A 16,504-nucleotide genomic window follows, 5' to 3' on the forward strand; every position below is an offset into this window, starting at 1 on the left:
TACGTTAAGAAACCACGTTTTTATGCTAAGAAGCCACTGTTTTAGAGTGAGCGCTTCTGTTCGCCGCACCCAAGTCGGACAGAGGCCTGAGAAAAAGGAGCAGGCCGGTGTCGATGAAATGTACAAGGGCCGCGCCTGGGAAAATAAAACCCAGCCTTCCTCCTTCGGGCACAGCCAGATAACAACGAGGTGGAGCGGAGGGGGCATGACCTGTCCCCCCGCCAGAAATCATCGCTGAGCGCAGTCCCTGGCGCTCCTTAGGGGCACCCGGGGCCGCGCGGCCGCGGGATCTTCCAAGCAGTGACTTTTCCTTCAACGGGGGCGGAGGAGGAGGAGGACCCAGGTTCACCATCCAAGCAAAAATGAAGCATCACGCTCCCCGCCCGCGCGGAATCGGGGCTGTCAAGTTTCTCTTCCACCACCGCCTGCCAGGACTGTGGACTGTGCAGGAAGGCGGGGCGCACCTTTCCCTCTCCGAGGCGCCCTGCGACGCAGTCGGGGGTGGGGTGGGGGTGGAGGACCAGGACTCACAGGCTTCCACTGCCCCTTTTAGGGGCCGGTCCAGATCGGAAATCAACATCCACCTTGGACCACAGCAGCAGAAGCGGCAGCGCCCGGGGCAGAAAGCTGGGGAGGGGCGGGAGGTGGGGGGGGCGCTCCCCGCCTTTTAAAGCCGAGAGGAAACGTCCGATGATGTCACCCTTAGATACGCCCTGGTGATGAACACTGACTGCTGGCCTTGCAAAGAGGAGGGAGGGGAGCCCTTTTCTTTTCTTTTCCTTTCCTTTGCACAAACCGTGTGGGTGGCTGAGCTGCGTCTCCACGCCGCCGCCCCCCCCCGAAATGATAATAATAATCACAATAGGATGCGCCAGTCGAAGTCACAGAGGAAGCGGAGGGCCGGGGGCTGACCCCGCAGTCTCGGGCTAAGAAATCGGGGAGGAGCCCCGCTCCCGGGCCTCCCCCCCCACCCCCGCCGGCTCGCAGCTCCCACCCCCGGCTCCCGGACCCCGCGGGCGGGGGACGGGCCTGGGAAGATCCCGGCTGCACCTGCTCCTCCCGCCGCCCGCGGTCCGGAGGCGGCTCCTCCCTGCCCGAGTCGGGCCTCGCGTCCCCGCGGCCGGTTTTCCCCGAGACACACAGACACACGCGCAGGCACACAGAGGCGCGCGCGCACACACACACACACGCACACACACACACACACAGCCCCGAGCCCCGGAGTCAAAGACGATACATTTTCACGCCATTGGAGCTGCTGCTGCTGCTGCTGCTGCTGCGCGGCGGCGGCGGCGGCTGCTTGTCCGGCTCGGGCGGGTGCGGGTCTCGCCGCGGCTCGCCCGGCGGCTCCGCGGGCTGCGGGGGCGCGTGGTCGTCGCCGGCAGTCCCGGGCGCTGGGGGCTGGTCCGCGTCCGCCATGGCGCCGCCGCTCCTCCGCCTCCGCCGCCGCCGAGAGGGGCTACGAGCGCGACAATGGCGGCGGCCGGGACGCGGCAACGGATCCCGGTTTGAAAAGGCCCCGAGCGCTCAGTTGCCGGATCTCGCGAGAACCGGTCGGGGCTGGGCGACGGGGAGCCGGTGCGCGCTGGGGGTGGGGGGCGCCGGGGAGGGGGTGGCGGAGGCTCGGGGTCGCCTCCGCGCCCCGCGGCCCGGGCTGCAGCCCGGGGGTGGCTTGACTCGCCCTGAGACCCCCCCAGCCTGGATCACCGTCTTGCCTGTCGTTTGGCACCCAGCGGGGTCTTCACTTACATAAGTGCACTGGGTGCTGGAGATCTCGAGGGCTCTGAAACCCGGGCTCTGCGACTCATTCCATGGAGGGGCAGGTGGAATCAGAGGAGCACGCTCTGCTTAGCATCGTCAAAGACTACGGACCTCTGCTAAGAAATCCCTTAAGTAATGCGGCTAGATCTGCTCCGAAACCTAGGCGCCCTGTGGACATTCATTCGGTTGTTGCTGATTGAATGAATTGCTCCTTGCAATTCACTAACAGGCTTGGCCTTGAGTTTCTGACTGGGAAAAAGGAAGCTCTCCTTGCAACACAGCTATCACCATATGAAACAGCACTGCAATTTCTTTTCATTTAATTTTCATGGCCAGCAATTAATCGAGGGGGAATCTATCATTTTCTTAAGAAATCTGCGCTGACGACCAAATGGGCATTTTGGTTTCTTTGTTGTGTTTATTATATGCTGCCGGAAATTGTATTTGAAGCAGATTAGCCTCAAATTTAATTGCCGTTTTTTAAGTAGAAAAATAAGCCATTAGACTAAAAGAACTTCTAATTTATGAGCACTTCACAATGAAACACATTTTTTTCAGCTGACTAGCTCAACAACCTTCCTGGAAGTTTGTTTTGAGGAAAGTCCTAGTAGGTATGATTGACATGTTCTGCTATCACAAATACTTTAGAATGTAGTTACTACTCAAGAATATCTAATTTCTTCAATTGTATTCGTCGGTATTTCAGTACGCTAGTTTCTATCCTCAGTCAAAACTTTTAATGAAGGATCTGATTCTATCCCAGGAGACTTGTGCAACACACATACATAAAAATCAGAACAATGTTAATCATGGTAAATACACTAGGCAAAATACTACAGTTTAGGGTGCAACCAACATTGTTTCTCCCACATAAAACAAGCCATTGCAGTTGCTGTGTTGTTGTTTTGCCTCAGTCAATCCAAGACTTAATGTTTGGAGCAGTCAAAGGGCTTTGTGTTTTCACAGAGAAAAGCTAGGTTAAAAGCCAATACTGAATACTCTGTGCCTGTAACTCTCTGGGTAAGTCTCTTAGCTTCTCAGTCTTTCCATTAAAAAAAAAAATCGGGATAATAAAGATGACTATCTAGCAGGATTAAGGTGATAATTAGAAGAAGATACTTTATATAGGACAAGTGCTAGACGAGTGTGAATTTTTCTCTCCAGGCTGCTGGGGCTTTTTATTCAAAGAGAAGTCAGGTGATGTGCCCTTGGAACTGAATTGCAGATACTTTGAAAATATGTATCATTTTATTTGCTGTAAACACATTTAGCAATGAAAACTTAAGCCGGCAGTTTCTCATATAGTATGTTCTGGCAAAATTTTTCAATATATTTAAATTTTTTGTCGTTTTGGGGCCACCTCAGCTAGGCTCAGGGCTCACTCCTGGCTCTGTGTTTAGGGATGACTCCCAGTGGAGTTGGGGGATCAAATGTGATGCAGGGGATCAAACCCAGGTCAGTCACATGCTAGGCAAGAGCCCTACTCACTGTACTATGACTCTGAACCTCAACTTAATATTTTAAGAGGACTTTTAAACTTGAAATAGAGCTAGAGGCACATAAAGAATTTAAAAAATGAGTGGATTTAGTTGGAAGAGAATTTTAAAAGCACTACTTGATTGCTTTACTAGAGATAAAAGGCTAAGTAATTTACATTTTTATTTACAAAAACCAGGAAACTGGCCTGAATACTGCAGAACACTAATTAAAATATCCCTTAAAAGTGTTTGTCTTGATTACAAAGGGTTTGGCAACTCTTACTGTGGTGGACCTATGATTAATTCCTCACTCAATGTACCTTAGTTCTGCCCTGGTGGATGTATAAAAGCATTGGTAATTTTGTTGGTTTGTTTTGTGATTTGTGGCTACACCTGGTAATGCTAGGGCTTGTTCCCAGCTCTGTGTTCAGGGATTATTTCTGGCAAGGCACAGGGGACCATTAGCAGTCCTGGGGATAGAACCTGGGCCAGCTGCAAGGAAAACCAGCACCTTAACCTCTGTACTCGCTATCCATTCCGCAGAGGATAGTTTTTAGAGGGGACTTGTGAGAGCTTCATAGAAGAGGTGCATCATAAAAGATAAAGGAAATTGGGAAACTTCTCAATAGAAAAATGGTGAATTTTTCCATTCCATCTTACTTCTCCATGTGACAATAGTATAGGTTAGTCTTTCTTTCTCTTCCATTGATATTGTACTGACCTTAGGAAAATCTGAACAATATTTTTCAAATATGTAATAATTGTTGGGCCAAGATGTAGCTCAAGAGAAAGTATTTGCCTTGCTCCTGTGAAACCCTATGTTCAGTCTCTGAGAACACAAAATAATGATCACAGTATTATTATTAAGATCTTAGAACTGTTTTCCATTTTTGTATTTTCTTATTTCCTTCTTCAAACTTATTTTTGCCCACATAGCTATATATAATTCTGAAGTAGTACTTATCACTTTCCTCAACTATTGTTATTCTTTTCAACTGTACCAAATGTACCAACTACACTGCACCTAATCACTTGATTTCTTTTCTTAGTTTTTTTGTTATTGGGGGACCACACACATAGGTTATTCATGGCTCTGTGCTCAGGAATTACTCCTAGTGGTGCTCAGGGGACCTATGGTTGCTGGGGATAGAACCTGGATCATCTATGTGCAAGGCAAGTGCCCTATCCTCTGTACTATCACTCCAACCCCTCATTTAATTTTCTTGTTTGTAGATCAGAATATGTGGTTACATGTCTATAATGGTTGTGGAGTACCATTATATAGACCTGAAAATCTAATCTAAAATTTCAAAACTTTTCGATCAATACTATTATATGTATCATTTGGGACTTATGGTCACCTATTAGCAAAGACATTAGAAATAATAGTTCCTTAAGCTAGAGAAAAGTTACTGCTCTCTAAAAGCAATGCACTACATAAGGAAGTAGAGCAGAGCAAGTATAATTGCTCCACAGTTATTGTTGACTCGATTTTCTTCTAGTCCTTGGGAATTCTAGTGTAATATGAAGGTTATTCTACATACCAAGAAATCACTGGAGATCTAGGAGTCTTTTTTGCAGTGGAGACAGAAGCATTCCAGAAAAGGAGGAAGCTCTCTAGAATTCTCACACAACACTTGCATTGTGGGTTAGAACTTACTTGCATGGCAGACTCAGCTCCTGACAAGATTAGCAAGTCATTTTCTACTGGGCTAGGTGCTGTCAAAAAGTGAATGGAAAAGCATCCAGGAGGTAAGTATCTTTTTTCTCTGTTATAAGATTTAGAAGGGAAAAAACAATAACCAAAAGTATAGTTTTTATTATTTTTAGCCAATCTTCTTGGTTTTATAAAATTAAAAGTCTGGATTTGGAGTCACAGAGTTTCCAAATTTTGGAGAATTGAAATTTTAAAGGGATTTCATAGATTTAAAACACAATGGGGAATTGAAATTTGAAAAGAAATCGATAGCTAAAAAAAATAATGGATTAGGTATAAAATCTGTGTGTAGGTCCCTTTCTCATTGTAGAAGGTTGTTCTATGATTTAAAAGTGAATGTTCATTATTACACCAGAAGAAATTGTAGTCTTTGGACCAGGGAGAAGACTCAAGAACCAAAATATACGATTTTTATGTAGGAATGCAGGGTTCTGTTCTCAGCACAACCTGGTCCCCCAGGCACCACTGAATGTGAAACCTCTCTGAAGCAAAAAAGGGTGGGAGCAGCAAGAGTATAGTGGGGAAAGCATTTTTCTTGCATGCAGCTGACCCAGATTCGATCCTTGACATCACATATGGTTCCTAAACCTGCCAAGAATGACGCCTGAGTGCAGAGCTAGGACTAACATTGAGCATCATTAGATGTGAGCCCAAAACAACGACAAAAAAAGTATACAAATAGTAAGAGGCATATTCTTAAAGTGAACTCCATACTATTCACCTCTCATGTCCTATCTTTCTTTTCCTATTGTCCATCTTCTACTCCTCCCTTTCCACCCATCATTTCTTACTACCAGAACCATTTCTGTTGCTCTACTTAAGTTTGGAGTTTGTTTTTTTGTTTTGTTTTGTTTTTAAGAAAGCACTTAGAATTCTAAATATAGATCCTGAAGAGAGACTTTAGCAGCAAGAATTAATGCAGTTATCTGGATAATCCAGCCAGAAACCCCACATTGACCTCAGTTGTTCAGATAACTCAAACACTGTGGCCTGTTTTGTTTCAATATCTTATACAATTGTTTCATTCTTTTCAAATTTATGATACTGGGGTCATTTCCTGATGACAGATTTACTTTGGATTTTTTCTGTAACTTTGGGGTTATTTTTTCCCCTTTGAAGAGTATAATCCCCAGATATTTGCTGAGGTCTAAATTTTTATTCAGTAACTAATTGCTTAATTCACCCTGCCTTTTCCTCAATTTCCTTCCAGTAATTTAATTAAAAGGAAGATCAGAAGAGCAAAATTTTAAGAGATCTTTTTAACTTTCTTTCCCATAGGCATAATAACTTCCTCCTCTTTGATAATTCCATGAATTTGGCTTCCTCCTTCCAAAAGCATTATAACACTTTAAACAAGTCTATGCTTGATTAATTTTTTTAGAAAAAAAAGTATTAACGCAAACGATTGCTTTATATCAAGTACGTTTTTATACTTAGCAGTAACCTTCTTATAACAATAGCACAAACAATTTTTAATTACAACATTTTGGAGAGAATCTATATTGTTTAGATTGATGAATTATAATGTTTAGTACATATGCTAATCTGATTTAAATATAATTTTATCCAAGGTTATAATAGAAATAACAAGGGACAAAATCTGCATTTCTCTTATTTAACAATCGGGACCTATGCGATAGCACAGCGGTAGGGCATTCGCCTTACAAGCGGCCAACATGGCCGACCCGAGTTCGATTCCTCCGCCCCTCTCGGAGAGCCCGGCAAGCTACCGAGAGTAGCTCGCCCGCACGGCAGAGCCTGGCAAGCTCCCCATGACGTATTCGATATGCCAAACACAGTAACAACAAAGTCTCCAATGGAGACGTTACTGGGCCCGCTCGAGCAAATCGACGATCAACGGGAGGGCCTTTACCTTTACTTTTATACCTATACATGAATACTTGTAACAGTTTCTGTTTCCTAGTCTCACTTGCTGTTACACACGAACAAGTGACTGTATTCTAGCTGGTAAGATATAAGCAGAAATGTTTTGAGAATTATTCATGAAGACACTTTCTTAGGAGAAAGTGGCTTATCTGGGAGAATGAGCTTAGTCTCTTGTTATTGCTGGCTAGAATGAAGAAATGATGTCTGTATCAATGGAAATTATATTCGACCATGAAGTGACCTTGTGATTGAAATCTGAAGTACTGAGGATGAGGGGACCAAAAAGTAAAATTAGGATCTCTGATGATACTATGAAACCTCAATAATAACTTTAGCATTTCTGCCCTAAGACTTGTTTTCAAATGGAGGAAATAAATTGCTATACTGATCAAATTGTTATCATCTTGCATCTTTCTATTCTATGCAGATGAATTTAATCCCTGGATCATTTTTTTAAGTATAATGACTGATGTCTTCCAGTAGTGTTCTCTACACTGTGGTTATACAAACAGTACTTGCATTTTTTTCCTGAAGATAATTTTCACGCTCGTCTTCACTTCATGCTATGGAATACACTTTCTTTTATCCTTACTGCTAGAACCATAGTTGTCTTTAGAGTAGCAAAGTGCCCAGCTAAGTAAATAATTGACAAAGTGGACAAAGAACACAGCTCTGAGACATTATAGCAAGAGATGCATGAGAGATTCTAAGGGAGTCTTTATCATTGTTTTTGTCTTCTTTCTTTTCTGTAAGACTTGAGGGTGGAACATTCCACCAGAAGCCATGAATAAATAGGTATAAGATTAAGTGCTATAAGGTAAGGTTGATAGATAAGAAATAGAGAAATCATCTGTAGTGTATCAGCTGGGGGTGTTACTAGGTGTTAGAATGCATGCTTCATATATATAAGATCCTGTGCTTTCATCCCCAGCATCACAAACCAATAATAATAATAATAATAATAAATATGAGAATGTTACATATATGGGAAACCTTAAGTGGATGAAGATCATGGTGAGAATAGGTAATGTTTGGTACTTTCTAAGATACTCAAATATTCTATAAGGCATCTAAATACAAAGAAGATAATTACTATAGTTATTATATTGTTCAATCATTCATCCATTGTTAGAATTCAAAATTCCTATACCTCTAAATAATGTAATATATATATAAAGGTAAAGGTAAAGGCCCTCCCATTGTTCATCGATTTGCTCGAGCGGGCCCAGTAACGTCTCCATTGGAGATTTTGTTGTTGCTGTGTTTGGCATATCGAATACGTCACGGGGAGCTTGCCAGGCTCTGCCGTGCGGGCGAGATACTCTCGGTAGCTTGCCGGGCTCTCCGAGAGGGGCGGAGGAATCGAACTCGGGTCGGCCATGTTGGCCGCTTGTAAGGCGAACGCCCTACCCGCTGTGCTATCGCTCCAGCCCTGAGACTTGTTGTCGTTACTGTGTCTGGCATATGGAATACGTCACGGGGAGCTTGCCAGGCTCTGCCGTGTGGGCGAGATACTCTCGGTAGCTTGCCGGGCTCTCCGAGAGGGGCGGAGGAATCGAACTCGGGTCGGCCATGTTGGCTGCATGTAAGGCAAATGCTCTACCGCTGTGCTATCGCTCTCTCTCTCTCTCTCTCTCTCTCTATATATATATATATATATATATATAAAACAAGGGGCCTGAGAATTAGCATGCTTGCCTCTCACGCAGCAGATATTCAGATATTGGCAACATATATGGTTCCTAAGTACCATCAGAAACCATCAATGAGAGAAGGGTCAGGAGTAGCCCTGAACACAACTAGATGCACCCTCCCTTACCAAAATAAATATGTAACTTGTATTATTTTCCTAACTCAATTAACAAATCTCAATTGTGAGTAAGATCCCTGAGTTATCTCTGATGCTTCTAAGACTGCTTGTTAGTATTATTACTATCCTATCATGCCAAGGTTCTGACAATACCAGCATCATTGAGGCAATGAATAGGGTCCATTGATCTCAAGCTAGACTTATGCACCCAGACTACTACTATTTCTGGATACTAGTTTCAGAAGAATTTCTGAAAAATAATCCACATTTTTCCAATGCTTTATTTTTCAACATTTTATTTGAACGTCATCTAAAGGCCTGAAATAATTATACAAGAATTCCTGTGGGGCTGGAGAGACAAAGTGCTCACCTTGCAAGCAGCCAATCTCAGTTAAATACTTAGTACTGCATATGGTACCCTGACCACTGCCAAAACTGACCCCTGTGGATGGAGCCAGGTAAAAGCCTAGAACTCTACTGGATGTGACCCAAACTCTCCTCTATAGATAACTACTTTGAATATAAAATATTGTACAAAACTAGTAAAAAATTATTTGATCCTTGGGACCAGAGAGAGAGTACAGCAGAGAGACAGTACAGCAGGTAGGGGACTTAGCTTGCATGTGGCCAACTGGGGTTCATTCTCCTGCATCACCTATAGGTTCCCCAAGCCCATCAGGAATGAATCATGAATGCAGAGCCAGGAGTAAGATATTAATAGGTGAGGTCATTGGAGAAGTAGGAGGAATGTATTAGGGATTTTTTGTGCTTTCTGCTCATTTTTTTCTGGACTCCTAAGACTGTTTTTAAAAACAATGTCCACTCCATTAAAAATGCCAATATTTAGGGAAAAATCACAATGGGAAAATACCAGTGAAAAACCTATGCAACTTTACAATCATGTTATTAGTAAAAACATTTATAAACTTGATTTAAAAATACTAGCAGAGCTGCAAGTACAAGTTTAAAATACATATCAAGGCACTAGAGAGATAGTAGAGTAGGTAGAGCATTTGACAACCCAAGTTCAATCCCTGTCACACCATATGGTCCTCCAAGCCCTTCCCGTAGTAATCCCTGAGCTCGAGCCAGGAGTAACAAAAATCATTAAGAAATAGTGGGAAGTATAAGGCAAGGTTCAGTGATGAGAATAGGAGCACATATACAAAGATCAGGAAGAGGTGAGTAGTATGCAATTAAAAAAAAAGGATGTGGCAAAGCAAAGTCAATAGAAAGTTGAAATGAATGACATTGAAAGGGACTACGTACCCTCCTACTTTTCTGCACTCAGCTAAGTTAGTGGACTTGCTGTAAAGTTGTTTTCACTTGGCAGTCAACACTATTGTATTGGGGGAAATCATGTGTAAATCAATTGGTCTCCACACTTGATTAGCCTTCGACTTATTGCATATTAGCTGATATTATAGGAACATACTCTGCAGCAGAATAAACTGATTTTGCTTTTCTGTTTCTTTAACTCGGCAAGATAAATTAAGCCAGTGACTATTATACTATGGTTGTGACTCACACATTCATGGGGACTTTGTTCCAAGATATTCTTATGCTTACTAGATTGAACAGTATGGAAATGGGCTTAAGGTATACTTTAAAAGAAACTATAAAGACTTATGGGTAGTAAATTAAAGCCAATTACATATAACTTCATTTAAATAAACCATTCTTAACTGAAATATTTAGTACTTCTTTTTCTATGCAGTAAAGTTTATCCACAAAACATATCATTTTCAGTGGAACTTATCCAGTAGACTGGCATTAGACCATTATCTATACTGAAGTGTCATCATGCTCAATTCACTTATGAGTCCACTTACTTAGAAAATTTCTTCACTGTTGACAAAAATCCCACAGTCATTTTCTAATCAAGTTTAATCATCCTATTACTATACTCTCTAATGCTATTTCAACATTTTCTGTATTGGCTACTCCCTAGAGATCAGATGGTAAATAAACTAGAGGAAGAAATTCAAAGAAGGAAAATAGGAAGCAAGAAACAAATGAAAATAAGTGGAACTTTGAGGCACTCAGTAAATATTAGTGCAAAACTGATCAAGAGACCACGTTATCATTCAATTTAGAAAAAAGAATTTTAATTGCTCTACGGGTTATTTTGGAATTTTAGAACCATAGAATGAACTACAAGATCCGGTAAAAGCACTGAATTTTGTTTTGTTTTGTTTTTGCGCTACATTTATTTTTTGCTTTTTGGGGTCACACCTGGCGATGCACACAGGGGCTCTGCACTCAGGAATTATTCCTGGCAGTGCTCAGGGGACCATATGGGATGCTGGGAATTGAACCCAGGTCAGCTGCGTGCAAGGCAAACATCCTACCCACTATAATATCTCTCTAACCCCCCTTGCACTGCATTTTGAAAAACGACAAAATGCCCATCAATGTACTTGCTACCGAAATGTTAATCATTCCAATCATTGTTAATCCCTTCCCAATATAGTAAAATCAGGACCATAGTGATAGTACATTGAGCAAGGTTCTTGCTTCACACAGAGATGTTCTAACTCAATATCTGGTATCACATATGGTCACTCAAGCCCGCCAGGAGAGATTCCTGAGCACAGAGCCGGGAATATGCCCTGAGCACTGCTGGTTGTGGCTCCAAAAATAATTTGAAAAAATGTCATATATTATTGATTAAGCTAGGAAGCAAGGGAGGGAAAGACAGAAACTTGCCTGGTCCAGGAGAAAAAACAAATAAACAAAACCACTAATGGGTTGAATTAAAATACATGGGTTGATAAAAAGACAATAAAAATATGTAAAAATACATTTTTAATCAGCAGGTGATCTTGGATATAAATAAATAGTATTATTTACCTACAAGATTACCTACAAGATTGTCAGACTTCTTCGTCAAACCCTGAACAAACGGTTTGAGGTTCTTCATGTTTCTGGAGTGAGCAGATGCCATTGGGCTACACTAGCACACAACAGGGATGAATGGAGATGTTACTGGCACCCGCTCAAGCAAATCGAAGATTAACGGGATGACAAGTGATACAAGTGATACCTAAAATAACATAAGCATTGGATTAACATTTAAAGTATTATATTTTTGTTCTTTTTATTTTGTTGCAGATGGGGCAGGGGAAAGTAGGAAGATTTTGCTCTTACTGGAAAGTTTTCAGGGCTATTCCTGGCTCTCTGCTCAGGAGTGGCCACTGCTGGTGCTCTGGGGACCATACATAGTGCCGAGGATCAAACTGGTTTCAGCAAAATGAAAGGAAAGTGCCTTAAAACTATTTTACTTCTGAGGGGTGGAAAGATAGTACAGAGCATAGGGAGTTTGTATGCATGCATCACACATCATACTATAGCCAACATTTTTCGAAAAAAAAAATAGAAAAATAAATTTGTTCTTATTTTATTATTATATTTTATGTATTTATATGACAGAGACTATAAAACCCAGCTCCCGGAAGAGTACAGCACAGAGTCTCCTGCCCCCGCGCCTGGCTGTCCTCGCCGGGGCCCCTTGGAAGGGTGCGGGTTGAGTTTCCCTCCCCGCCCAAAGCAGAGCCCCCGCAGCCGAAGACCTCCAGAACCAGCCACAACCATGCTGAGACCACTATCCACACGTGTGAAGGTACCGGCAGAGGAACAAAGGCATGCAGGTCCCAGGGCTGAGATCTCCAAGCCTGCTCGGATCGGGGCAGAGCATCCTCCACCCAGATCCTCCATCTTTCAGTAGGCAGTGGTCACACCCACCAACTGCCCCTCAGCGCCAAGACCCAGAGACTACAGAACCCAGCTCCCGGAAGAGAACAGCACAGAGTCTTATTATCTCATTCTTACTTTGGACAACCTGGTTTGTCTGGGGAGAGGGGGATGAGAACTCCATCAAAAATAAATAAATATAAGATCATTAGACTGAAATTATTTACTCAATCTAAGATCAAGTACACAAGGGAACAAACTTTCTTTTTAAATGCCTTTTTTCTTTTTCTTTTTTTTTCTTTGCTTTTTGGGTCACACCCAGCAATGCTCAGGGGTTACTCCTGGCTCTGTACTCAGGAATTCCTCCTGGTGGTGCTCGGGGGACCATATGGGATGCTGGGAATAGAACCTGGGTCGGCCGTGTGCAAGGCAAATGCCCTACCCACTGTGCTATCGCTCCAGCCCGGGAACAAATTTTTATTTAAGAGAAAGAACATAGTATGCCATGTCTTATGGTTTTATAGTCATTGATTTTAGCTGATAACTTTATTTTAACTCCCTAGTAACAAAAAGAAAAGACAAATGTAGTCAGTTGCATAACTTACATGACACAGCAGAGGAAGACACACTTTTAGGTAGTTTAAGTAAAGAGAAGTAGTATTATAGCTTAATACATAAATGTTTATAGAAAAAATGTTTTTTAAAGCAATGTCATATAAGAAATAGTAAGTGGGCTGGAGTAATAATTAAATGGACCAGAGCCAAGATTCAACTTCTGCTACTCCCAGTGGTCTCCCAAGCACCACTGAAAGTGAACACCTGAGCAAAACTACCTCAGCTCAGAGTAAATGTAACCCAAAAAAGAGAAATGATCTGTTGATCATCTTTGGTAATAATCCTATAGTAGTCACAGAGAAGGTTGTGTCACCTGATGAGTGTTCTAAGCAGGATATTTGCAATATAAACTGAAATTGCTATGTTTCAGTAAAGGAAATTCTGTTTGGAAGAAGCCTAAATAATGCCATACATATTTCTCTTATAAAAATTTGATTTGCTCTGGAAATAAATCACAAGCCATTCAAAGTATTGGTTGAGTACATGTAATTTAGAAAAGCATCCATCTATTATTTATCTATAAGCAATTTTAATAAGATCTAGAGAGCAGACATTGACAAAAGACCTGAAGTACAGGTATTCTGGCTTTTCTCTATTTTGCTCTTTTTCCTTGCTTTTTTGGCAACAGAGAATAAAACATAAATTATTTCTGTGCTCCTATGACACTTTGTAGATTTTATATGTTTTACAATGTATCTTATCAAGGGCAGAGACCAACTGTCATATATCTTTCTATTCCAGTATGTAGCAAAGGAAATGGAACATAATGGACTTTTAATCCATTACACTTTTCCTAAATGATCCACTTTGCAGACTTTTCTGAACATCACCATTGCTCATATTGCTTGAAAATATCAAGATCATGTACCAACTAACACCAAAGGTAAAAAGATAAAGGCCCTCCCGTTGATCGTCGATTTGCTCGAGTGGGCCCAGTAACGTCTCCATTGGAGACCTTGTTGTTACTGTGTCTGGCATATCGAATACTCTTGGTAGCTTGCCGGGCTCTCCGAGAGGGGCGGAGGAATCGAACTCGGGTCGGCCATGTTGGCCGCTTGTAAGACGAACGCCCTACCCGCTGTGCTATCACTCCAGCCCAAAGAATCTAATTTATATAAAAAAATTTCTTTTGGCATCAGATAACAAGCATTTGGTGAAAACACAGTTAATGATATGAAGAGGTACTTATGTTTTTAAAAATAACAGGGGCTAGACCAATAGCACAGGGGTAGGTCACTTGCTTAGTATGTAGCCAACTTAGGTTTGATCCCTGGCATCCCATATGGTCCCCCAAGATCTCTAGGAGTAATTCCTGAGTGCAATGCCATGACTAACCCTGACAACCTCCAGGACCTCAGCAACAACAAATAAATAAATAATAGAAAACAATCTCAAACAATCTCTGAAAAATCCATGTATATGAAGACAGATCATGATACCCACCAGTGATATAATACAATGGTCCTGTTCCACTTTCTAAACCAAATATGATTTCCTAAATATTATTTATATTGGTAGTGTATGCATTTTAAAAATTTGAATCATGGTTATTGACTATGGAATCACATTTATAGAATTAACAGGGCAAGTCAAAATCTCCAACCAAGATAACAAATTCTTGGAGTAGAGTTCATACATCAGTGGTAGAACTGCAGTAGCTAATTCTGGCATTTTGAAGGTTGATATGAGGCAGTAGCATTGTGCCTCTAAGACATATGTTTACCCTCTTGTAAAACAATATTTCCTCAACAAATTAAATATATGTCTTTAAAATGGTCCTATTTATAAACATCTTGTCCATGATGTGCAAAAATTTATCTACCGACTTATTTAAATAGATTATCCTTGCACAGACTATAACCATACATGGGTATAAATGATCTCTTCCTCTGTACTCTGAGTGACTGAATTGCCAGAATGAAAATCTCTAGCACCTTGCCACTTAAAGTATTATCCGGAGACTAGTAACTTCTGGAATCACCTGGATTATTGCTAAAAGTTCAGAATATGGGAAACTTGGGTTTGATCCCTGGCATCCGATATGGTCCCCCAAGCTCTCTAGGAGTAATTCCTGAGTGCAGAGCCATGACTAACTCTGAGAACCTCCAGGATACCACCACCACCACCAACAACAACAACAACAAAAATAAAATTAAATAATAGAAAACAGAGGACCCGAGGGCTGGAGCGATAGCACAGCGGGTAGGGTGTTCGCCTTACAAGCGGCCAACATGGCCAACCCGAGTTCGATTCCTCCGCCCCTCTCGGAGAGCCCGGCAAGCTACCGAGAGTATTCGATATGCCAGACACAGTAACAACAAGGTCTCCAATGGAGACGTTACTGGGCCCGCTCGAGCAAATCGACGATCAACGGGAGGGCCTCTACCTTTTACCTTTACCTAATAGAAAACAATCTGGAACAACCTCTGAAAAATCCACGTATATGAAGGCAGAGCAATACCCACAGGTGATATAAAACAATGGTTCTGTTCAACTTTCTAAACCAAATATGATTTCTAAATACTATTTATATTGGTTTTGACACATACTTTCACACTTAATGAGAACTTTCATTTCTGTGGTAAGAGCCCAGGGGATTTATATGCACATTAAAGATCACTGTTTTAGAGTCTCAAAAAAGAATCTGAACTTCAGCAAAAAATTATTTATTTATTTTTATTGAACAAGGTGAGATACATGGTTACAAAGTTGTTATGATTGGGTTTCAGTCATACAATATCCCAACACCCATTTTTTTCGCCAGAATATATTTCCCACCACCAACTTCTTCAGTTTCCCTCCTACCCCCCACCCTTCCTCTATGGCAGACACATTTCTCTTTTCTCTCTATCTCTTTTTCTGTCTCTCTTTTTGAGAAATGTGGTTTGCAATACAGATACTCTAAAGTTATGTATATGTTTTTACCTACTTTCAACACTCAGTACTTGTCTGGAATGATCATCTCTAACTATTATTGTTATACTGGTCCCTTCTCTATCCTTACTGCCCTTTGCCCCACACACACTTGGGTCAAACTTCCAACTGTGAGCCAATCCTTTTTGTCCCCTGCTTTTCCTGGACTTAGATAGTAGTCTCATACTATTTTTTAAAATATCCCCAAAATTAGTGGAGTCATTATACATCTGTCCCTCTCCTTCTGAATCATTTTACTCAGCATGACACTCTTTATGTCCAGCCATTTATAAACAAATTTCGTGACTTCATTTTTTTCTAACAGCTGCATAGTATTCCACTGCATGGATATACCATGGTTTCTTTATCCATTCGTCTATTTTTGGGCACGCAGATTGTTTTCAGATTCTTGCTATTGTGAATAATGCTACAATAAACATAGGATTGCAGGTGGTATTTCTGCTGTGTGTTGTTGGGTCAACATGGTGTATTCCCAGAAGTAGTATTGCTGGGTCAAAAGGGAGCTCATTTTCTAGATCTTGGGGAATGTCCATTTTGTTTTTCAAAATTTTCAGAAAAATTTAAATTATCAATAAAATTATGGCAAAGAACAAATTACTGTTATTCCAT

At 41.6% G+C, this 16,504-nt stretch overlaps 1 protein-coding gene across 2 annotated transcripts in view; it reads right to left on the bottom strand.

Moving 5' to 3' along the window:
• The window catches only part of MYEF2 (myelin expression factor 2), a 35,722-nt gene extending 34,297 nt beyond the window's left edge, over window positions 1-1,425 (bottom strand). For both annotated transcript variants that reach the window (XM_056135349.1, XM_056135347.1), the window contains exon 1: window positions 1,238-1,425. In XM_056135349.1, the coding sequence (XP_055991324.1) occupies window positions 1,238-1,419 (182 nt within the window). In that variant the 5' untranslated portion in view covers window positions 1,420-1,425. The remainder of the gene's footprint in view (window positions 1-1,237) is intronic.
• Between the last annotated feature and the right edge of the window lie 15,079 nt (window positions 1,426-16,504).

Source organism: Sorex fumeus, unplaced genomic scaffold, assembly GCF_029834395.1.
Source record: "Sorex fumeus unplaced genomic scaffold, SorFum_2.1 ptg000111l, whole genome shotgun sequence".
Taxonomy (NCBI): Eukaryota; Metazoa; Chordata; class Mammalia; order Eulipotyphla; family Soricidae; genus Sorex; species Sorex fumeus.